Source organism: Stenella coeruleoalba (genome assembly GCF_951394435.1).
Source record: "Stenella coeruleoalba genome assembly, chromosome: 7".
Classification (NCBI taxonomy): Eukaryota; Metazoa; Chordata; class Mammalia; order Artiodactyla; family Delphinidae; genus Stenella; species Stenella coeruleoalba.
The window spans coordinates 71,965,892-71,990,345 of NC_137153.1; the positions used below are offsets into that span (position 1 = coordinate 71,965,892).

The window sequence follows — 24,454 nt, forward strand, 5'->3', positions numbered from 1 at the left end:
ATTGCTAATTAACAACTGGTCAGCAACCACTATTGTGACTTTCTCCAACTTCCCGGCCTATGAAGACACAGAAAAAATGGAAACTCACCAAAACAGATAACTTAATGCCGAAGTCTAGACAGAATCTCTGTGGATCAGATGCAGCTGGAAAGAGAAGGATGTACCATACTTCGCCTCCCCAAAGGGCAATGCAGAGGAAAGCACTATGTACTTTCCTTCCTGTCAGTCCCCGAACAGTCAATGTCTATAATAGTCAGGAATCTAAATTCTCCTTCTTGTAGTGGCTTATCTATGAAGCCATTCACAGGTTCCACCTGGTTTTACTGAAATGAACTACCACCAGAACCACTACCTTCCTTGCCTTTCTCTTTCTACCATCACTCTGCAACCATATAGAAACAACTCATAGAAAACAACTAGCTGAATATGTATGTAGGGTTGGGAGATGAAGGGCACCTGGAAGAGTGTATTGGATTCTTCCCACAAATAAAATACTACGGATGCACGTGAGGGCAGAATGATCCTGGGAGGACTGTTCAATAGGAATTATAGCCTTTATGTTAGAGTATCAGATTTAGAGTACCAAAAGGTCAAACAGTGGGGTTGGAAAAGGTGCTTCCTCAGTTGAACACTAGTCAAAGCTTGCCAGAAACTGAAAACGAGTTTCGACGTTGCACACATCTACCTGTCCATTAGCTAATTTCTGGGAAACAAGCTGGTCCGTTACCCAAGTGCGCAGATAACGGGGCCAATGACAATCCCCATCCTCAGTATGTTGCCAAACATAAAGTTAAAACAGACATTGCTTTGTTTTGTGAAAATAAAAAGATACAAAACTTGCACAGAATAAATATATGAAAAACCATTGTTCCTACAGAAGAGATAAAAACAAATGGAGACACATGAGGGAACGGAAGCAATAATCAAAGTGGCTAATGGTCTAGTTTAACATTTTAATCCTAAATTCCTAGTAAATAATACTAGGTTTATGGATTAAATTTTAAGCATGACAGCAAAACTATAAATCATAAGGAAAACTGTCAATATAGATTTTACTAATAAATAATTTTGAATGTTAAAAAACTATAAACAAATTTAAAAGACAAAGAGTATCCTGGGTAAGGAATTTGTATTATATGACATACAAAGGGTTAATATCCTTACCGAATGAAAGCAGCCCTAAAGATAAACAAGACCAGACAACTACAGTAATAGAGATGCACAAATTTAATGAATAAGCAGAGCACCAAGGAAAACTTACAAATGGACGATAAATTTATGGAAAAAAAGATACCAAATTGAAACAAAGAAAATGCAAATAAAAGACAGCCATTTTACAAATAAAATTGGAAATTTATTAAAAGATAACATCCAATATTCTTGAGGATTCACGCATATCTTGCTAATAATCTTTCTGCTATATTATTCCCAAATCCTTAAATTTGTGCATACACTTAAACACACAGAAACTCCTCTTGTAGGAATTTATTCCAAACGGAAAAAAACCATAACTATACACAAGAATGTTGCTATACTGGGTATAACACTGAAAAACAGGGGATCATCTAAGCATTAAAATTGTTTAAATAAATTTTTGTATAAATACATTATACAACCATTAAAAATTGTCTTGAGGAATAATATTTAATAGCAAAGAGATAGTTACCACTTAGTGTGAAGACTGAAAAAGCATGCTGCCAAACAGTATCAAAATCGGACTTAATTTTTATGCAAATATATACAAAGAAATATGATTCAAAGGCAACACATCAAATGTTAATGGTGGTTATGTGTCTATAGTGAAATGGAGTGATTTTTGTTTTCTCTTTTTGGTTCGCTATGATCTCCAAAATTTTTACAATGAGTATTCTAAAAAGAGTCCTTTAAGTTTGTTCAAGATAGAGAAAAAAAATTCCAATGGAAATTGCCATGAAGAATGAAAAAGTGCAGTGTCCTGAATAGAAAATAAAAACCAAGTGTAGTAAAATGGACCTTTCTATTTATTGCCCCGTCTCAGATTTCTTTCAAGCCTTCATATCCAGAAAGTACCTCTAATTATAACATTTAAAAGCATGAGAACAGCTTGTTCTGAAATCTTCTATTTATTACCAGCAAAGTATAATCTTATTTGACTGCCCGGCAAACTTGGTTTTCTATTCAAGTTAGAACAGATGATGGATTAGCGTCTAACTTTCTCTTAATTACTTTATACAAGTGAAGCTTTCTCCTTCTCAGTTACTGAAAATAGTATGCATACTGACATTACTCCAAAACACATCACCACAAATTCAATGGTACCCTTCCAGGAGCTGGATAAAACCCAACCTCCAAAGTCTTCCATCATTTATCCCACAGAACGGTAATTCTTACTGGAGTATAGGAGAGGTGAGGATATCAGAATTTCAAACTACTTGTGTGTTATCACAGGTTCTCTGATGTTTCTCTAGTGGGGTGTGCCCCTGATTGCAGACTCTCCCCAGACAGCTCCCCAACACGTACACACATACAGGTTGCGAATTCCAGTGTGGGTAGATGCTTCTCATTAGAGGGTACTCTCCAGGTCATTGGCATGGAGACAAAAAGCTCAGGACAATGTCATAGAACATTTAATTAACCCAGGAGAGAAGGGCCTTTTTGACTAGAAGGCAAGCAAGTAATTTATTTCTTGGTCATAAATTTAAATGTGCCCTTTGAATCTGAGGCCAAATTTCCATTCATTAATCCCCACCCCCACCCCCCAGGAATTCATCAGAATAGAAATAAAAGGGCTCTATTCTTTGTGTTTAAAATGTAACTTTCTCCTTCAGTAGGTGAATGGATGAACAAACTATAGTAAATCCATGCAGTGGAATATTATTCAGCGAAGAAAGAAATGAGCTATCAAGCCACAAAAACACACAGAGAAAGAAGGCAAAACTATGGACACAGTAAAAAGATAAGTGGTTGCCAGGGAGGGAGGACCAGAGGGCACAGAGGGGATTTTTAGGGCAGTGAAACTATTCGGTATGACACTCCAGTGGTAGATAAACGTCATTTTACATTTGTCAAAACCACAGAATGTAAACACAAAAAATAAGCCCTACTGTAAACTATGGACTTTAGTTAATAATAATGGATTAGGCTTTCCTGGTGGCGCAGTGGTTGAGAGTCCGCCTGCTGATGCAGGGGACACGGGTTCGTGCCCCGGTCTGGGAAGATCCCACATGCCGCGGAGTGGCTGGGCCCGTGAGCCATGGCCTCTGAGCCTGCACGTCCGGAGCCTGTGCTCCGCAACGGGAGAGGCCACAACAGTGAGAAGCCTGCGTACCACAAAAAAAATAATAATAATAATGGATCAACACTGGCTCATCAATTGTACCAAAAATTCCACACTTAAGTAAGACTCATCCAAGGAAGGATAAATTAGTCAGAGAAAGCTGCACGAAGAAAAAAGAAATTTGATATGATCTTTTATCCACGGGTAGGATTGGGTAGACAGATGAAAGAAGGGAGAGCATGCCCAGAGGGGAGACAGCAAGAGCAAAGGTGTGGAGGGAGGACTGAGTCAGTCATGTGGTGCAACAGTGAGGAAGAGACGCAGGCTCAGAGAAAGGAAGGGGCTCCAGGAGTTAAGGGAAATACGTTTTAATAGATAGAGTTGGGCCAGATTATTAAAGCCCTTGAAAGGCAAGCAGGTGGTGTTTATATTTGATATAGTAGGAAATAGAGAGCCTTAGAAGGTGTTTGAGCAGCAGAGTGATACAAGATACACTCAATGCTCATTATCCATGGATTTTGCATTTGCAAATTTGCCTACTTGCTAAAATTTATTTGGAATCCCCAAAATCAATATTCATGGTCATTCAAGGACATAAAAACCTCACACACACCAAAAAACCCAATACATTAATAATAGGGGGAAATGTGTGTGGGAGGTAGTATATGAGAACGCTCAGTACTTCTTTCTAATCAATTTTCTTGTAAGCCTAAACTGTTCTAAAAAAAGTTTATTAATTTTTTTTTAAAAAGTTATAAAAAGGTAACGATATAAAGTAAGTATATACGTAAAGAGGGAAAAAAATGAACTTACTTCCGATTCACAATTAGCCACTCCCGAATATAGGTCTGAACGCAGTCCCTGACGTGAGGGTCCAGTTCAACCCTAATGAGGTGGAAAACAACATTAAAAAGTTATTACCAGGTAAACACAACAAAGCAATCCTTTATCATAACCAAGGACAGCAGGATGATTTCAAATCCGTATCAACTGAGAATGGGAAGGGCACTGTTATCCAATCCTCTCAAGTGTCTGAAGTATTCCTGAGGCAGTAACATTTTTACTTTGATGAGACAAACGTTGGCATTTTATGCTTTGTGGGTTTTCTTTATTACACAGAATTGTATTAGATTATTATCTATCCCTGAAGGCATTCTGACACAAGACAGGTAGAACTAGCTGTAATCACATACAAAACAAGAAGAATAAGTATAAATACCAGTCTCTTCTGGGGTAATCTGGGCATATTTTTTGCTCACGTGTAATCTTGTTAGGACATGCATGTTTTCCTTTTTGAAAGCCATGAAGAAGAGGAGTTGTACTTTGAGGAGCTGGCAGGCCCTGGCTTTGGTTGGTGATTATTAATTCGGGCAGCTCTTGTCTACTGCATAGAGTGTGTCATGAGAGAAACTCTTAGAGTGCTTCGGAGTCTGGAAATTTAGAAATCACTACTTCCCCACAGTAGCAAAGGTTATTTTTGTTTGTTTGTTTGTTTTGGGTTTTTTTGCTGTTCTCCCAAATGTGTTGGTACTACAGATAAATAGGTCTAAGTGCTCTAAGTTTTAATTTTCTGGTTTGTAGAAAGAGGGTAAGAACAGTACCCACCTTGTGGACTGGCTGTTAGTTTTAGATGGAATACTGTAGAAGTCAGACATGTGGTCCCTGGGCCCTGACTACTCAAATCCCAGCCCCATTCCTTATGAGACCTTGGGCCAGTCACTCAACCCTTCTGTGCCTCAGTTTCCTCACTGTAAGTGGGGAGAGTAATCGTGCAGTGCTCCCTTGGAGAGCTGTGATGAAGATGAAGTCAGTGTGTGAAGTGCTTAGAAAAGCGTCTGGAACATAATAAGACCTCCGTGTGATAGTTCACACTTGTGTGCCATTCATTCTGCACTAGGCACTGATGCAATCCCTCTACAGGTATGAATTCAGTTAATGTCAATCAGCTCCATAGAACAGACGCTATTACTATTTTCATTTTGCAGAGGGATGAGATGAAAAGAGCTTTCTCAAAGACACTGAGCAAGTGGAAGAGCAGGGAAATGACCCTAGGCCTCTCGCCTGGGAGCGCAGGTTTACACCCACTGCACTATCACAGCTCAATATCATGTTCTCGGATAGGCACTGGGGTTCAACAGGAGTCAGCTGTCGTTTACTCTGATGATGATGATACTTTCCTGGGCTTCAATTATACACAAGACTTTTGGGCAACGATTGAAATAGTAGAGGGTATTTGAAAGCCATCAGACAGATAACGTGTTAGTCATCAATTCTGGTGACGAGGCAATATTATGCTCAAAAATTGATGTTAAGGGCTTCCCTGGTGGCACAGTGGTTGAGAGTCCGCCTGCTGATGCAGGGGACACGGGTTCATGCCCCGATCCAGGAGGATCCCACATGTTGCGGAGCGGCTGGGCCCGTGAGCCGTGGCCGCTGAGCCTGTGCGTCTGGACCCTGTGCTCCGCAACGGGAGAGGCCACAACAGTGACAGGCCCGCGTATCGCAAAAAACAAAAAAAACCTGATGTTAAGAAAAAAATTACCTCTTCTATCAAATTTCAAAAAAAAAATCAAAATCCTCCTACCTGTAAACTTACTGTAAGTATTTTTTTTTTTTTTTTTTTGTGGTACGGTAACAATAGACTTGTTACATTATGGAAATAACAGGAGTTTCATCTAAATATAATTCCATCATTTGATACTGAGGGCTAATGCTGACACCTGTAAACACATCGATTAACCCACTGTAGAAACTCAACCCTAAGCAGCTATTCACATATTCACACTACAGAGCTTTCCCCATTGTTTTTCCACTTGACAAGACTTGCTTCACAAGAAAGAACTTTGCCTTATTCATCTTTTTATCCCAGTTCTCAGCACATAGTAGATGCTCAAGAAATGTGGATCGGACTTACTTTTGTGACTTGATCCAGTCTCATATATGGAAAGAATTAAAATGCTCCTGAACGGAGGCATTCAATGATTATTATTTTTACAAATGGAAAAACTGAGGCCTCCTGAGGTCACATGACTCGCCCACAGTCACTGAGCTGACCGGGCAGTCTGGGTCCAGAGCCTGCACTCTTCACCTCTTCTTAAGCAGTCGATTTTGTTCCACTGCAGCCCTTTAACTGGCTTAGTCCCCACATGGCTTTTCAAAGCCTCTGGTCAAACCAGTTCAAAATCTATCTACATGTAGGTGACAGTGCCACAGTAGTCATCCTGCACATCTTGATAGATCTGAGTCATGTCACTTGTCAGAGAAGTCCAGAATTAGGGCATCTCTCCCTGACCAAGAACAGGCATGATCATCATAATCCCATCCACATTTTAAGAAAGCAATTTACCCTTCCTCCGGCAAAGAGGGCTGCAAAGTTCGACATTCCTTCGGCGTGAACACCACGTCCAAGTCATCTTCGGAGAAGTCTCCCAGCTCTTGGGCAAGCTCCACATCCAGGCTGTTCAGGTGTGTCATCAGAAGTCCTTCAAAGTCCACTGGCTCCACCGGGTCATAAAACTGAGGCTGGGGGCAGGGAAAGGAAAAAGAGGTTCCCACACGGTTTAGGGTAAAAGCACTAAGGCGACAGGAGATGTGTGCCCTGTCCTCCCTCTCCTCCCAGTAAGTGCTTCGCTCCTCATGTACAACTAAGTGGGGCTGTCTTTAGAGAAGCTGTCAAACACAGAAGTGGTGATATGCAAAGGAAAAGAAACACAGCATGGAAAGTCAAGTCAGAACACAGTGAGTAATTAAAATCACACCCCAAGGTAGAATTTTTCTCTGCTTAATTGCATCTGTGTGTGTGTGTGTGTGTGTGTGTGTGTGTGTGTGTGTGTGTGGTATGCGGGCCTCTCACTGTTGTGGCCTCTCCCGTTGCGGAACACAGGCTCCGGACGCGCAGGCTCAGCGGCCATGGCTCACGGGCCCAGCTGCTCCGCGGCATGTGGGATCTTCCCGGACCAGGGCACGAACCCATGTCCCCTGCATCGGCAGGCGGACTCTCAACCACTGCACCACCGGGGAAGCCCTAATTGCATCTTGATGAGGATTCCTGAGAAGATCCAAAATGAGATCACTAGGCCTTGCTGCATTTTTATAATTTCTCACGCAAAAGCTCTCTGAGGCCACGTTTACCCAAATACAGTGAAGCGGCGAATCAGAGGCAATTTTCTAGAGATTCAGGCAAACTCGACAGTCCTTCCGTCTGAGTATTTAGGTACAGTGCTTTCTTTGGCCTGAGTTATCCTATACATTGATTCTTGAAGGCACTTCATTCGTAATCACAGCCCACAGTGAACCAGGCTGGGTGGCTGGGACACTCCAAGGCAGTGATTTCCAAACGCTGCTGCACTGCCTGGTGCCGGTTGGGAAGAATTTTCACTGACTGCAGTTAAATGAGCAAACTAAGGGCAACTGGCTGAGTTTTCATAAGGCTGAATGTACTTGCTTGGAAAGGATTGCCTTTTTAAATTTTGTCTCTTCAATTATATCCTTCCATAGTGAGGGTATAAAAGAAATGATAGAAGTAGGTGGTAATTTAAAAAATAATTTTCCTCAGGTGCAAGCTGGCAATTCAACAAATATTTTTCTCTAGCTTGTGAAGTCCACTTAGACTTAGGAAACCACTGCCTTAAGGGAGTAAAAGAATCACTTAGATCAAGCTGACATGTGTAGTAGTGGTAGTAATAATAATAATAATAATAACAGCAGCTCTGTGGTGTTCATTTATGTCAGACTATTTGGAGTCATCACTCCAACAAACACCCCAGATTCTTGACTTGTACTGCCTCGCTCTGAAACAAGGACAGATCTAAAGGAAATGCTGACCAAACCGGTTTTTCATCACCCTGAAACCATACACCAGGCTAGATGTAAGGCTCCAGGTTAGAGAAGAGGAAAAAAGTGCCATGGAAGAGGCAAGAAGATTAGAGAAGGTAAGTGTGGCTTGCCCTGTCTCCTCCCACCTTTGTGTCCCTGGTGGTGGTGGAGACCTGAGTGACACGTGAAAGAGTGAGGACGAAGCTGAGAAGTGAGCAAACATGCCCTCCTTGTCTGAGATTCTTGAAGTGGCTGGCTTACATAATGCCCTATGCCAGCAGGACCAAAAGGGGCAGAAGAGAAGGCAGCAGGACATTCTTCAGCAGGAGAGAGCACAGACACTCCCCTGGTTCCCCAAGGCTCCCACAAAGTGTGACTGAGGACAAGGAAGTTTCTTTCCCTGGGTTCTGACTGGGGACCTGGAAGTCAGCTGAGGAGAGGACCACAGTCCTTAGAGGGGCCTCTCAAGATGAAGCAGCTGGGACCACCAGGGGCTCAGAGAACTGCAGATCAGGCTATGCAGAAGCCAGGTGGGGACAGTTTGCAAAAAGACATTGTTGACCTCTGCCAGAGGGAACAACAGGCATTATCCACGCACAGAACAAAAAACAATCTACTGCAGACTCACATAAGACCAACCCCGAGGGAGAAAGCGGACTTTCCACTCCTTATCACAACACGGCACAGAGTTCAGGGGCAGGGACTGAAATGACTTCAACTCGAAATGAAGAGACTGTACTGTTTGCATACTCAACCTTATTACTGTAAAGTTTATACCCTTGAACTAAAAACTGTTGAGCACGATGTGCCAAGAGGTTGTGCTAGGTCACTCTAGACAGCATCTCATTTAATCCTCACCAGAACTCTGTAAAGTACACTCTTATTACCCTCATTTTACAGATGAGGACTTTGAAGGCTAGAGATTTAATAGTTTGCCCATGTTTACATAGCTGGGAAGTAGCCCATCTGGAATTCAAACCTAGGCAGGTTCCTAATTCTGTTTTCTCTTGCTGGCTTTCCAGGGAATCTGAATTTCCAGAAATAATTAAACACAAGGCAGTGGTAAGTGTGTTTAGAAGAGAGTAAAATAAAATCAATCTGCCACCACGCCCAAGTTCCACCCTGAATTTCTCATGAGATTGGCTTCTCAAAGTAATAATAGTGAAGTAATTAACTGATTAAAGTGATACTAAACGTAAATTTATCATGAAGAGTATCAATTATTCGAGCAGAGGCATTGAAGAGATATACTGAAAAATTATATTGAAGCACATTTGAAACAATGTGACACTAGCACTAATAACTATTGGGTTGGCCAAAAAGTTCCTTCGGGTTTTTCTGTAACATCTTAATGGAAAAAACCCGAAGGAACTTTTTGGCCAACCAATAGCAGGTAGAAGCTTCCACAGAGAAATGGCATTTGTGTGAAATCATCAGAGAGAAAAAAATTTAGGTCCAGCCAAAGTATTATACTTATCATGTCCCTAAAATTCAAAGCCACAAGGCATAAGAAAAACCTGGCTGATACTGGCACCTGTTACCTACAGGACAGGCTGCCGACGAGCCGGTGGGTGGGGGGTGGGCAAAGGATAGCTGACTCCGTTTTTGAACTTCATCAGCAAGTTCAATTACATGCTGAACATCTACTAAATGCAAGTCACTGAGCTGGCCCTTAGGGATAAAGATGAATACAGGAAGCTACTCTCATGCCTCTTTCCCCAGACCTTGAGTCAACTGTGAGACGGGGAAGCTTGCCACCTTCTCATATACAAAATAATGCTATCTTTGGAGGGGGGAGCTATGACAAAGAATACAGTGTCATCACTGAGCACTAACTGTGCGGCAATGTGCCAAAAGCAATAAACACAGTTGATCATAAAGTCATAAACTCTTACGGACTGAACAGACGATAAGAATAAGCCATAATGATAGAATTCTTGAGTATCATTCTAGCCCTACACATAAGCTGGCGTGTAATAACGAGCCACCACTACGCTTTCTATGCTGAAACTAACAAGGGAGGAAACTGTTCATTGCAAAAGAGATGTAAACTGGTCCTGCTCTTGGCAAGTGGGTGGAGAGGCCAACTACTGTTACCTAGGCCTCCAAGCAAGTTGTTCCTCTTGCATATTCAAATAACCAGGAACCAAAAGAGATTTCTGTTCTCTAAACTATCTGAAGTCAATCTCAAGAGTAGGTTTAAAAAAAAAAAAAAAAAAAAGAGTAGGTTTTATTATTAAGGAATTAACACATACACACATTTAGGGGTAAACAAATATTGAAGAGATTTACAGTGGTTTTGCATTTCATTGGGGGCTGAAGTTTGGGAATGGGGCCGGAGGGGGATGTTCTGAGGTCAGTCCCTTGGGCTCTTGGGAGCATAAAAGCCAAATGTGAAAATTTACTATTTCTGTTTTCTCTGCTACTGAGTTATATGTGGCCTCCTAGTCAGTGGAGACTCAAGACTAGTTTAAATGGTATGATCCAAAGTAATTTCAAGGTCATCTTATACAAGGAGTTATCATATCATGTCTATCATTTGTTAAAATAATATAAGAAAAAACCCTAAATAATCAAAATAAAAACAAACACAAAAAACCCATTTTTAAAAACAAAACAACTTAAGACTGCAAATTATCCTAAATCAGGCTTTGGCTGTGATGGCTTTGTGATGTGTCAACTTGGCTCAGCAGAGCTACATTCTTCCAAATTCCCTTCCTAGTACTCTTCCAGTCGTGGTTGGCTACCGGGGTTTTCTCTTGCCAGAACTGGAGGACAGAAGGGAGACTGCAGCTATTCTGTAGCATACACACACCTACTGATACAATCAAACACTAAGTTAGGTGTGAAGTGAGATTACCCATGTAATTAAAGTCTCTAACCAGTTGACTTTAAGATAATCAAAAGGGAGATTAGCCTGGGTGGCCTGACTCAATCAGTTGGATGTCTTTTCACAGAGAGTGGAGGCTCTCTGGAAGTTCAGGGCTCCAGGCTTCAGCTCATGCCCGTGGAGTCCCAGCTTGCTGTGATCTTGCCTTCCTGAATGCCCCGTGGACTTCAGCCTTGCTTAGCCGCCACCAGTGGGTAAACCAATTCCCTGTAATCAATTCCTTAATAAACATGAAGATGCATGTCCTACCAGTTCCACTGCTCTGGTTGAATCTAGAATAATACACCAACTTTCACTCATTCAACAAATACTCGCTGGGGTCCTAAGCAGTCCAGCACTAGGCCAAGGAGACACAGTCAATGACCTCAATCAATTTTCAACACTCCTCTAGCGAAGATTCGTGCAGTCTTTCTTTCTAGCTATTTTCTTCAGATGTCTGATCCATAGAAGACTAGAAATACACAAAAAGTATAAATACTCTAAAAGCTTAAATTATTCAGGGACAAATATTCATTTTTAATGAAGAGGGTTCAAGTTCTTCCTTGTCCCCTAATGCACATCAAGGGCTAGTTCTCCTGACACGGGGTAGGATTCAATTTGTTTTGAAGCTGAAAACTTCTACAGCATCAGAACCATGTCTGTTTAAAATTAATCTATGTAGCCTTAGCACAGCACAGTATGCCGCCATCACACTGACAGATGATTAAAATAACAAATCCGCACAATATTTCACAAATAAGGATGCCGAAAAACAGAGAAGTTACATAACCTGGTCCAAATCACACAGGTAATCACAAAAGACCTGGGTCCTTTGTTACAACACTGGGGAAGCTTCATGCCGCTTTGGGTGGGGCTAGGGGAAGAGGCATGATGCTTCCAAATGCCCTGGCCTTGTACCCTCATGCATGTCTATCCCTGTGGTGGGTGGTCCTCAAATCAACTTGGCTGTTCATGAGAGACGAGTCTTGGTCAACGTCACCCAAGACTTCCATGTTGCCAAATTCAGTAGCTGTCGCTCATTCCTGGTTTATCTATAGCACTGGACAGTTAATCACTCTTTCCTTCTTGAAACACTTTCTTCATGTGGAGAGGGACCAACTGTCCTAGTGTGTCCCAATCTCTGAAAGTCCATGGACCAGGAAACCCCTCAGTCCAACAAACTGGAACAGACACTTGGTCACTCTACCTTTGGGACATGAGTTTTCCTAGGTTCTCCTTCTCCTTTGCAGAGCCCTAGGGTTCAGTCCTAAAAGAGCTTCTCTCCCCAATCTGAATTTACTCCCATATGATCTCATCTATGCTCATGACTTTAAATACCTTCTTTTTCTTTCTTTTTAAAATTATAGCTATGTATCTGTAACCTTTGCCCTGATATTCAGGTTGATTTTTCCAATTACATCTCAGCGTTGCACCTTGGTGATCTAACAGGCCTCTCAAACATCACAAATTCAAAATTACTTAACTTTCCTGCCGATCTGCTCTTCCCGTATTTTCCAGGTCTGTGCATCTCAGCAAGTGGCGATTCCACTCCACCAGCTGCCCAGGGCAAAATCTTTGGAGTCAACGTTGATTTCTCTCTTTTTCTTACATCCTGCATATTATCTATCAGAAAATCCTATCCACTTTACTTCTGAAATATATCCAGAATCCAACCGCTTCTCACCTTTTCTACTGCCACCACCCTATTCCAAAGCAGCACCATTGTTTTGTTGAGTTACTGTGACAATTTCCTAACTGCCCTCCCAACCCCGGTCTATTCTTCACTTAGCAGCCAGAGTGATCTTTATAAAAAGAACCCTATAAGCAACCTTTATAATAAAAATTCTGATGGTGCTGAGTCTGTGCTTCCGGTGACTTCCCATCTTAATCCAAGTAAGGGACAAAGTTCTCCCATGGCCTCTGAGGCCGATGACCCAGCCTTGATTCCTCTTCCATCTCATCTCCTATTGCCCACTCTGCTCAGCTCACTGTCTGCATCCTTCTGTTTCTGGAGCATGCCATATGCTCTTGCTCTGGGGACTTTGCTCTTGCTGTTCCTTCTAAATCGAATATTCTTCCTTCAAATACCTGTTAATTTCATTCAGAATTCTTCCCAAGTGTCTCCTTTCCAGACCTCCAAGCCTCCACAGACCACTCAGTCTAAAATACAGTGCTCTCTTCTGTGTCACTCTCTATTCCCTATCCACGTTTCATTCTTCAAAGCACTTACTACCCCTTGAGAGAGTCTACATTCACTTATTTGTCTACGTCTCTCATTCCAGAATGTAAGCTCATGAAGACAGACACTTTGTTACATTCACTACTGTATCCCCAGCTCCTAGAGCAATTCCTGGCACAGAGTGAGACCCAATACATGTTTCCTGAGTAAATGAATATGGAAAGCAATCCTCTTGGCTCTCTACTATCTTTAAGTAAACAGAGCAGAAGGCAGTAAAGTTCCTCTGGCTTCAATATTTCAAAGTACTTCACGGCTTAGATTAAGGAATACTTCCCTGTTTCCACCAATGGCAATCTTCCACTGATATCACTGCATGGAAGGTACTGACATGCCATGATGGACATCAATCTAATCTTACCAAGACTGACTTGATTCCTCTGCTTTTCAGTGACAGTAATGAAATTCACGCTCTGCGTGCAGGGTGGCACTCTTTCATTTTGCCTTCCACTGTGAATCTGCATGAAAATTGTAATGAAATCTTCATTTTCCATCATGTCCCCTCCAGTGAAATCAATGAAACCTAAAGATAGTCCAACTTCTTTGAAAGATGAAGCACAAAAGAAAAACAAAAAAGACCATGTTTATCGAGTGAGCCACCATTTAGGTCATCCTTAGTGGTTAAAAAAAAAAAAGGTTGTTTTATTGCAGAGAAGCTTAAACACGAAACAAAAAAGAATGCTTTCCAAGGTATGAGACCTTCTTTTTTCTTTCCCCTGTAACTGTTATATACAAACATGTCGTGTAACCATAGTGTTTTGATTTATATCCAGGATGTGGCTTTCTACATCCTTCTCTTCAGCCAGAGCTGTTATGATCCAGCTGATTCCTTCCATTTTACTTCAAAGTTTTTCTTTTCTCACTTTTAAAAATAACACTTTTCCTCTATAAAAATGTAAGTTAAGTTATTAACCATGCACACAGTATCTCAAATCCTTTCTAACTTAGGGCAAAGAAGACCTACCTTTCTTCTTTTGTACGCTTTACTCTCCTTTCTACTTTGAATAATCAGAAAGATAGTTTTACTATTTTATGGTTTCATCTTAATGAAGACAACTAATATATAGTTGTTTGCCTTTATAGATGACTGGCATCAGAGGGGCTCTGGCCAACCTACTCACATAGCTGTGGCAACGGAGAATTCCAGGGCCAATGGGTGATGCACAGGTGATGCTATTCACAAGCCCCTCTTTGGCACTGGCCACAAAGGACTCTGATGGCAGTATTAGGTGTGTCAAAAAGACCCAGGGCAAGTCTGTAATCATTGCATTTTGTTTTATAAAACCAACTCTAAATGGTGAATCCTCTTCATATTCAAAAATGCAAAATTTTAAAATATTTTATCTACTTTGAAAATGCATGTTTACACAATCACCACAGCTAACATTTACAATTAGGGTTAAAAAAACAAAAACCCAGTAACACCACACATACGCACGTGCACACACACATACCCACAAAATCAAACGCAACCTTCCTCTCCCTTGATTTATCAGATTTATGACAGAATCCGCTATATTTATATAAAAATATATTCACAGAATTAGCAAGTAGTCCTCGCTTACTACATTTTCTGAAATTCAGAGCAACCAGGACAACAAAAGAAACTTTACTTTTCTTATGTTCTTCCTCCTATTTGGACTACTTCTATCTATCAACACATAGGTTCTTTAAATGACCCTCAACCTGGACCACATGTTAAAGTCCCATGAAACTTTAAAATACTGATACCTGGACCCCAACTCTAGGGATTTTGATGTAATTGTTCTACAACAGGCCACAGGTATGTTTCTAATGGTCTCAGGTGATTCTAATGAGAGCCAGGTCTGAGAACCTTCCTCTAAATCTTCTCAACCTCCCCCTTTAAGCCTTTACCTCCTATTTTATCTTGGATCTTCTCTGCTCTGAACACCCACCACACCCAAAGCCAGCATGGATTCTCCGTATTATCTGCCTTCCCAAATATATTATAAGGCCCTTAAGAGGCAAAACCATCTCCTATTCATCTTCTTGAAATCTCCCACAGTGTCTCCACAGTGCCAAATAAACAGACAGCAACATTAGCCTCTATGTACACAGCATCTGTTTTATCATTCTATGTTAACCCTAACAGGGGTAGCATTACTATGCCCGTACTGCACATGAAGAAGCTCAAGCCTTCATCAAGGTTACTTAACTTGCCCCAAATTATGAGTGACAGTTATGCTCCACCCCAGATCCATCTGACTGCAAGTTCCAGCCTCTTGCAAAACAACAACAAGGTATAATTGATTGGGTTTTAAATAACTTGGTGCCAGTTTCCAAAAAGCACATGAAAAGATGTTCAACATTGCTAATTATTAGAAAAATTCAAATCAAAACTACAATGAGGTTTCACCTCACATTGGTCAGAAAGACCATCATCAAAACGTCTACAAACAGTAAATGCTGGAGAGGGTGTGGAGAAAAGGGAACCCTCCTACACTGTTGTTGGGAATGTAAATTGGTGCAGCCACTATGGAGAACAGTATGGAGGTTCCTTAAGAAACTAAAAATAGAACTACCATACGATCCAGCAATCCCACTCCTGGGCATATATCTGGAGAAAACCATACTTCAAAAAGATACAAGCACCCCAATGTTCATTGCACCACAATTTACAATAACCAAGACATGGAAGCAACTTAAATGTCCATCAACAGATAAATGGATAAAGAAGATGTGGTACATATATACAATGGAACACTATTCAGCCATGAAATGAATGAAATAATGCCATTTGCAGCGACATGGATGGACCCAGAGATTACCATACTAAGTGAAGTAAGTCAGAGAAAGGCAAATATCCTATGATATCACTTAGATGTGGAATCTTAAAAAATGATACAAATGAACTTATTTACAAATCAGAAACAGACTCACAGACTTCGGAAACAAACTTATGGTTACTAGAGGGGAAAGGGGGTGGGGGGATAAATTAGGAGTTTGGGATTAACAGATACACACTACTATATATAAAATAGAAAGTCAACAAGGACCTACTGTATTCCACAGGAAACTCTACTCAATATGCTTTAATAACCTATATGGGAAAAGAATCTGAAAAAGAATGAAGATATGTATATATGTAACGGAATCTCTTTGCTGTACACCTGAAACTAGCACAGCATTGTAAATCAACTCTACTCCAATATAAAATAAAAATTAAATTAAAATAAATAAATAACGTGGTGCCAATTAAATACTTTTAAAAATTAAACATTTATATCAGCATGTGGGGTTGTTGAAATGGTGGTTCTATAAACAAAGGTAAGGGAAATAAAGGTCAAAATGCACTTAATCAAATTTTCCCATTGTCTAAAATCATACAATGAACAGTCTATGGCTTCTCATTTAAGAAAAGTTTTTTTAAAGGTGCTTCAGGGTGAGAGTCTTTAGGTGATAAACTACTCCTCTGCCTTGCCAGAAATAAATCTTCCTGAAATGTCCCATTATCTTTCTATGAAACAAAATATTTTTTTTAAGGGAAAGGGAAATCACCATGTACGTGGATGATTTTTTTGTTGGAGGAACCTTCATTCGGGAAGATGACTCAAGGGAAAGAACAGCCACTTCATTCTGACATTACAAGAAGACCAGCAGGTAAACATTAGGGTGCTGGGATTTCCTGAGCAGTCCTTGCATTTAAAAAACAAAAGAGGAATCAAATGCAGACTTTTGCTCCCTCATATGCCACCTGCCCTTCAGGCAGTTAACAAGAAGAAGCAGGGTCAGCACACTGTGCTGAAGCTGGGGTAGAGGTCTGGGGGAAAATATTCAGAAGACTAAACTGGAATTAACCAGGAGAAATACATTTTAAAGGCTATTTATTTGCAGATAGAACCGGGTAGAAATTATGACAGGACCACATGATTCATGTATAGTTAAACATTTTTGCTTATTTCTTTGACATATTCTATTAGAAGTTAAGCCACATGTTAACTCTACCACCTAGCTAATGAAATAATTCATCCAAATGCACTTTTGTCAAAACCTGATGACGCAGCATAACTACCAGAAGAACGCCTGCAAAAATAAGAAACAATTTTTAAAATCTGTGACTTTAAATAAAAAAGATTTCTCCTGAAGAAATTTCAGGCTGCAGCTGGTGTGTAGCTAAGGGGTTAAAGCCTCTGAGTTAAACTTCCTTAAAGCCTCTTAATAGTGAGGTCCACACTATTTCTCAAGACAACTATTCCAGAAAGCTGCAGTCTGAATTTACAAAGAAGCAAAGCACCAAACCCCACCTCCCGCACCTTGTTTTAAGATTTTAAAATGTATCCAGTCACTTTTTTTTTTTTTTTGCGGTACGCGGGCTTCTCACTGTTGTGGCCTCTCCCGTTGCGGAGCACAGGCTCCGGACGCGCAGGCTCAGCGGCCAGGGCTCACGGGCCCAGCCGCTCCGCGGCATGTGGGATCATCCCGGACCGGGACACGAACCCCTGTCCCCTGCATCGGCAGGCGGACTCTCAACCACTGCGCCACCAGGGAAGCCCTCCAGTCACTTTTTAACTGCATTTCGCATATTTTGAAAGACAATTTGAGTCAGAAATTTAAAAAAAAAATTTTTTTGGTTTTCAATGAAATCTATACCAGCACCACATGAAACCAAAAAGCATATCTAATTTATCTTGGATTAAAGCATATCTAATACATCTGAAAGCACGGACATTATGCCCTTGGTGTGCTTTTATTATAATCTGTGATCTGAAACAGACAGGAAAAGTACAACTAAAAAGGGCAGTTGAACAAGCCACCGAAGTCATAAGTAGATTTTTTACAGAACTGTCATCGAAAGTTACCTCTTGCAGTAAAAGGTGCTATACATTTTTTAGTACTACTATTTCATCAGTGACACAACACACAAATTATCCTACTGAAAGAACCACAAATCACTCCAGTAAACATACCTTTAAAAGATACACAGTTACACGGCGTGGAAAACTGTTACAGGAGACAAAATGGCGGCTACAGGAAACCGAGTGGAAGGTTACAAAATTTCTAAGAGCAGAAGTGGTTTTGAAGTAATAAGTGAGAAAGAAAAAAATAACCTAACCTCCTTAAGATAACCAAGAGAACGAGCAAGAAAGTGGGGCTGTGCTGTGAGGGGAAGTGAGTACAGTGGAGGCTGCAGCTCTCTTAAAAAGGAAGTGAAGACTCACTTCTGGTTTTATAAACTATCTCATTTAAGTCAGATTTAACCCACTGGGCACACGCCTCGCATTTAGTCCTCAAATAACATAACATATGTATACACACTCAACAATCGGCGTTAATATAAAAATGTAGGCAATCTTCAATTTAAAAGGGGGAGTGTGTTTTAAAAATGAAGGTTTGTACTGTCTGATTCCATGGACATGAAGTTCCAGAGAAGGCAAAATTATGATGACAGAGGTGTATTGGTGATTGCCTAGGGCTGCTGGCTGAGGGCTGGGAGAGGAGACCCACTGCAAAGGGGCATGACGGGGCTTTTTTAGGGTAAAGAAACAGTTCTATATCTTGTCTGAGTACAGGTTAACTATATATTGGCCAAATTCCTCAAACACCTACAAATGAGTGAAATTTTATTGTATGTAAATTACACTTCCAAAAAAAATTATTTAAAAAGCTTAAGGTTCATAACTTGACTTTTCAGATTTGGGAATACATTTTTTTCCCAATAAAAGCATGTTACAAATGGTTTTAAGTTTCCAGGCTAATCCTTCCCCTCCCCAAAATATGAATCATAATTTGGGTGAAATCAAATAGCCCGGAAGTCCACTTAGTCCAGAGACTTCAGAATCATAGTCCCTGGAGATCCACTTTGTATTCCCAGCCCTAGTGGACGGAGGGAGAGAGGGGAATTGATGTCAAAAAGCAGTGCAGAGCCAGGAACTGGTGGTTGGTGATGTAAGGGATCGGTGGGAAAACCTAAGACTCAGGAAGCAAAAGATTATGCTGGGCACTTCTGCCCTTGACCATTCTCTAAGCAAACCTGTAACTCATACTTACTAGTTGAAGAGAGGGGAAGCCAGAGGTACTTATGCTTTGTCGATGGTACTGGCCAAGGTTTGGTGGGAGGGTAAACTGTTTCCTTATTTCCGCAGAAGAATACCTTGGGTTAAAACAGAAAAATCTAAATGAAGTGGTAATTTTAAAACATCATCACAATTATAGATACAATCTTTGATAGCATGTTATAAAACTTATTCCTTAGCCGGGTGACTGGCAGAACTGACTAAAATGTCCTCAGTGGCCTGTGGGTAGACACTAGAGCTTTTGGGTGATAATATACGCTCTTGAGAAGTTCACAGAAGCCAGGATGCCTGCAGTTATGGCTCTTGCCCAATACTGGAAGGATGACAGCATGAGGAGGAAGAAGAGTTTGCAGCCCAAGGAAAAAATCCAGGGCACTTGGCTCTTTCTTCCCAGGCCATTCAAAGGCATTTTCTCCACATGAGGACATCTGGCCTCTGATGAGAGAGAGTCCTTTAAACCCCAAGCCGTCATCTTGAACCAGTCACTCTCCTTTCAAGCAGCTGAGCCCTTATGGTCGCTGCCTGCTTTCACAGAAAATGCCAGCGACCTTTTAAATGAACACTTCCACCTCCCCACAGCCACCTGAGATGCTACCTGGAATTCCAAGGACTGTATTCGTTCCAAACCACTCCTAGTGAGTGACCCTTTGAGTCAGCCGCAGTGACACTGCTGAGCCCTCAGACAACATCCCTGTAGCCGGGAACCGAGCAAAGGGGAGTCGCTCTTCACTGTCTACGCACACCTGCTGGCAGGAGTTACCGACAAGTGATATCCCGATTATGAGCAGGTTGACTTTTGTGCGCTCACTTTTTGGTAATTTGTTTGTAACTCAGAACACATTTTCTCATTAAGTCAGTCTTTGGTATCTGGATTCTTAGCCTAGTTCACAAAAGTGTACTTAAACCACAATGAGGCCACTATAGAAAATAACTAGAAACTGGCATTACTGAGGATCAAATGAGACCCTATTTGAAACATGCTGCATGTCCAACAAAGAGATATACACGTTTTTAAAATTATAACTTAAAATAAAATATTTAAATATTATAAGTAAATCTTATTATATTTTCTCCATTATAAAGTATGCTAGGGCATCATTATTAATTTTTCTGCATGATGAGGTTTCTGACATGACCTGCCTGGCTCCCAATCTTAGTAATGTGGGGCATCCAGGAAAGAGGCAGGAAACCTGTCCTGGCCGCACCTGTGGCATCCATTCTCCGAACCCAAGAGCACCTCAATCTCCTTTCAGGATTGGCACACTCATGTTGTACAGGTATAACCACAAATCAAAGGGATGAGCACATAGCCCAACGTAAGACAATTCTCTCACCTTTCCAGGATCCTGAATGATGAATGGATATAAGAAAGGAAGAAAATGGCTGGAGCACATTCTTGTCAGCAGTGGCCCCTTTACACTATGATGCAATGAGATGTGAACCCCCAGAGAAGTTACAGCAGCCCGTAGTAATTGTACTCCTTCATTTCCCGAAGTATTTTCTTTCTCTATTTTTTTAAAGTATGAGAAAATACTAGGATAAGGAGTAAGTAGTCTATTATCCATCAAGGAAATGCAAATCAAAATCACAATGAGTTACCACTTCACAACCACTAGGGTGGATAAACCAGAAAAAAGATGGGCAGTAATGAGTACTGAGTGAGGACATGAAGAAATTGAAGCAGTCATACATTGTTGGTGGGAATGTAAAATTGTGTACCTGCTTTGGAAAACAGTCTGGCAGTTCCTCAGAAAGGTAAACATAGAGCTCCCATATATCCCAGCAAACCCACCCCTAGGTTTATATCCAAGAAAAAGGAGAACATACTTCCACACAAAGCTTATACATAAATGCTCATAGCAGCATTATTTACGGCAGCCAAAATGCGGAAACAACCTAAATGTCCATCACCTGATGAATGGATAAACAACATGTGGTATATCATACATGGACTACATTCAGCAATAAAAAAGTGAAAGAAGTACTGATACATACCACAACATGGATGAACCCTGAAAACATTACATTCAGTCGAAGAAGCTAAACCAAGAGACCACATGTTGCATAATTCCTTATATGAAATGTCCAGAATAAGCAAATCTATAGAGGAATGGGACTGAGGTTTCTTTTAGGGGTAATGAAAATGTTCTAGAATTAATTGTTCTGACATGCACAACTCTGTGAATATACTAAAAAACACTGAATTGTGTATATGTGTGAATTGTGTGGTACCTGAATTATTTCTAAATAAAGCTGATAGAGATATAAATGTGTGCTGTGTATGTGTGTGTGTGTGTGTGTGTGTGTGTGTGTGTGTGTGTAAGTATTCTACAGAGACAAGAGTGAAGGCAAGAATTTAGCACGACCAAGAATGGAGGAAAACTTTCAGATTTTGATCCCCGGTGCTCAAGACGCTCATTTTCATTACCAGTTTGGCAGTCACCGTTTCTAAAAAAATCAACAGCCTAGGCAACTATCCAAAACAAAAGGCCCATCTTGCATAAACCACATTGTATCTTGTTTCTGGCATCACAGGAACCCAAGCCAGCAGAGCAATCACTTATCTGCTTATTTCAGAAGGTGACCGTAGTCACGAAGGGCAGAGACATCCAAGCAAAGTCGTTTTCTGTGACTGGGCTGACTTTTCACAGATAAGACTGACGGCTCCTGTGATTTCTGCTTCCAGGTCTTCCCCCCAGGGCCTCTCAAATAATGAGTTTTAGTTTTCTGGCCATTCTCAAGCCTTTCCTGTCATAGACCAGAGGGGTCTACCTGAATTGGGAATATCTGAAAACGTTCATGAAAGTGAACACGCCAACATGAAGTGGCATCGTGAGAGAATCACAGAACGGCAGGAGGTACAGGTTCTTGCTTTCATTTTGAAGTACAGTTGGCTGTCTAACAAAGCTGCAATACGTTTTTTTTTTTTTCTTTTTTTGCGGTACGCGGGCCTCTCACTGTTGTGGCCTCTCCCGTTGCGGAGCACAGGCTCCGGACGCGCAGGCTCAGCGGCCATGGCTCAAGGGCCCAGCCGCTCCGCGGCACGTGGGACCTTCCCGGACCGGGGCACGAGCCCGCGCCCCCTGCATCGGCAGGCGGACTCCCAACCACTGCGCCACCAGGGAAGCCCTGCAATACGTTTGTCATCAAATGCCATCAGAATGTTCCTGCTCCCCAGCCCTGCATAAACAGCTGGAGTTCCTGTTTCAACCCTTCACATAAGCTTCCTGATTCAGAGCTATATAACTCATCTTTTTCCCTGACATGTCAAGCCTGCCCCAAGCCTATATCCTATCCCTGCAGAATCAATCCTACAAAAGGCGATTAAACCTGTCCCTTCAAAACCATCAAATAAGGATATGAATTGTCTGTCCTTAAAATGAAAACACTGAATCATCACACGTGGAATGAATTGCTTTGTATTCACTTAAAGAACTTCAAAATAAAATAGCTCTGGAGAGGCCCTACGCACATTTAAACTAGCAAAAACAGGCTGGAATGATAAAATTACATGTTGGTCAAGCTGTGGGAAAACCCCTGTGGGGTTGTATATTGGTGTCGTGTCTTTGGAAAATGATACTGTAACATGTGACAAGAACTCTAAAACTGTCGTTACTCTTTCATGGGAATATACCCCATGGAATTTATACAGACAAAAATATAATTTGAACAAAAATGAACATAAGAACTCTGTATATGATAGCAGATAATTGAATGCGATCCAATGCAATTGAATGCAATCCAATGCATCCAACATTAGGGAGAACACTAAGTACATAACAGCATAAAATACATGAAATATGATTTTACCATTTAAATATTTGTATGGAATGTACATAAAGAAAGAAGTTAAAAGTAAAAAGTAATATGAGGAATTGAATACAAATATTCAACAATATATGTATAAATAAATATACCAGAAGGTTCAGAAATGTTTCTGGTAGTTATATAGAGGGAGTTTAATAACTACCCAATTCAGCTCTTTCTCCTATAAAGTTGCTTAAAGTCATCATTTAAAAAAACAGTGTGTACCTATAAAGTGCCATGCAGGCATAGATGCACTACTGGGGATTTTTAAAAATTATGTAAATATCAGCTATTAAATTTACTGATACGGAACACAAATAAGAGAACCCAACCAGGGAAAGAGCTCCTATAGGTGTGGTGTCCATGCAGGTATTATATGGGGGTTTTATTTCCTCTGCATTTGAGTCTCAGATCAAATTCAACATGTCTAAGATAATTTTTATGATGCCAGATTTATATTACATTTCCCTGATGAGCCAAGATAGCCTTCTTCTAATAACCTGAAATGCTTTATAAATATTATCTTCTTTATTTCTGCAAATGTCGATACCCCTACTCTGGGGTCAGAATGGTAGAATGGGGTGGGTAGCAAAGCTCTCTATTTTTATTCAGATGGACAGGTTGTTGTGATGTATACAGCTGGAACTAATTATCAGTGAAATTAATGATTGGGCAGAGCTTGCTAAGTGTGGACTATGGGGCATTTGCATCAAATCATCAGCTGCTTAGGAAAAAGGCAGATTCTTAGACCCTGCCCCACTCTTGCGGTGCAGCCTGGAAAAAATGCATTTTTAACCAGCACCTCCAGGTGATTTTCATGTCCAAGAAAGCGTAAGATTCACTGATGGGGCAAGTCTATGAGAGAGTGGTTGGTTGATTCACTCATTCGTAAAAACACTGAGGGCACACACAGTGCCAGACTCTCTGCCAAGTGCTAGGGACTTGAAGTCCAAGAAAACACTGCTGCTGCTCCTGGAAGTTCAGTCTAGTAGGTGGGAGGGCGGAGGGAAGATGGATAATTGAATAATTATAATACAACATGATAAGCATGTATTATACACAGGAATGTGCACAGTGCCTTGTGAGCAAAGAGGAGGGAGTTACTAACTCAGTCTCAGAATGCTTAGGAGGCTTCCAGGAAAAGGGGACTTTGGAACCATATTTTGGAAAAAAAAAAATCAGTAGGAACAGGCCTGATTGGAAAAAAAAATGCGTTTCAAGCATTTTTTTAACCATTTCATGACATCTAGACATTAGGTTTCTATACTCCTACTTCAAGTATTTTAACCCTACATTTTAATAGGGCAGTATTTGGGCTGCCCTGTTTCTTTACAACAGACATAGCTAGAAGAGCAAAGAAAAAGAGTGTGAATTCAGTGACCTAGCCCTGAGCGTTGCCATTTGCCAGCTGTTTTGAATTCAAGTACATCAGTTAA

At 40.9% G+C, this 24,454-nt stretch overlaps 1 protein-coding gene across 3 annotated transcripts in view; it reads right to left on the reverse strand.

Moving 5' to 3' along the window:
- Positions 1 to 24,454, reverse strand: part of DOCK8 (dedicator of cytokinesis 8) — a 223,036-nt gene that overhangs the window by 150,839 nt on the left and 47,743 nt on the right. For 2 of the 3 annotated variants that reach the window (XM_079926384.1, XM_079926385.1), the window contains exons 2-4: positions 19,186 to 19,288; positions 6,603 to 6,778; positions 4,070 to 4,141 (exon numbers count right to left, since the gene is read on the reverse strand). In XM_079926384.1, the coding sequence (XP_079782510.1) occupies positions 4,070 to 4,141; positions 6,603 to 6,778; positions 19,186 to 19,288 (351 nt within the window). Of the gene's footprint in view, positions 1 to 4,069; positions 4,142 to 6,602; positions 6,779 to 18,104; positions 18,330 to 19,185; positions 19,289 to 24,454 lie in introns of those variants that run through there. The other variant, XM_079926386.1, reaches the window with a different exon arrangement.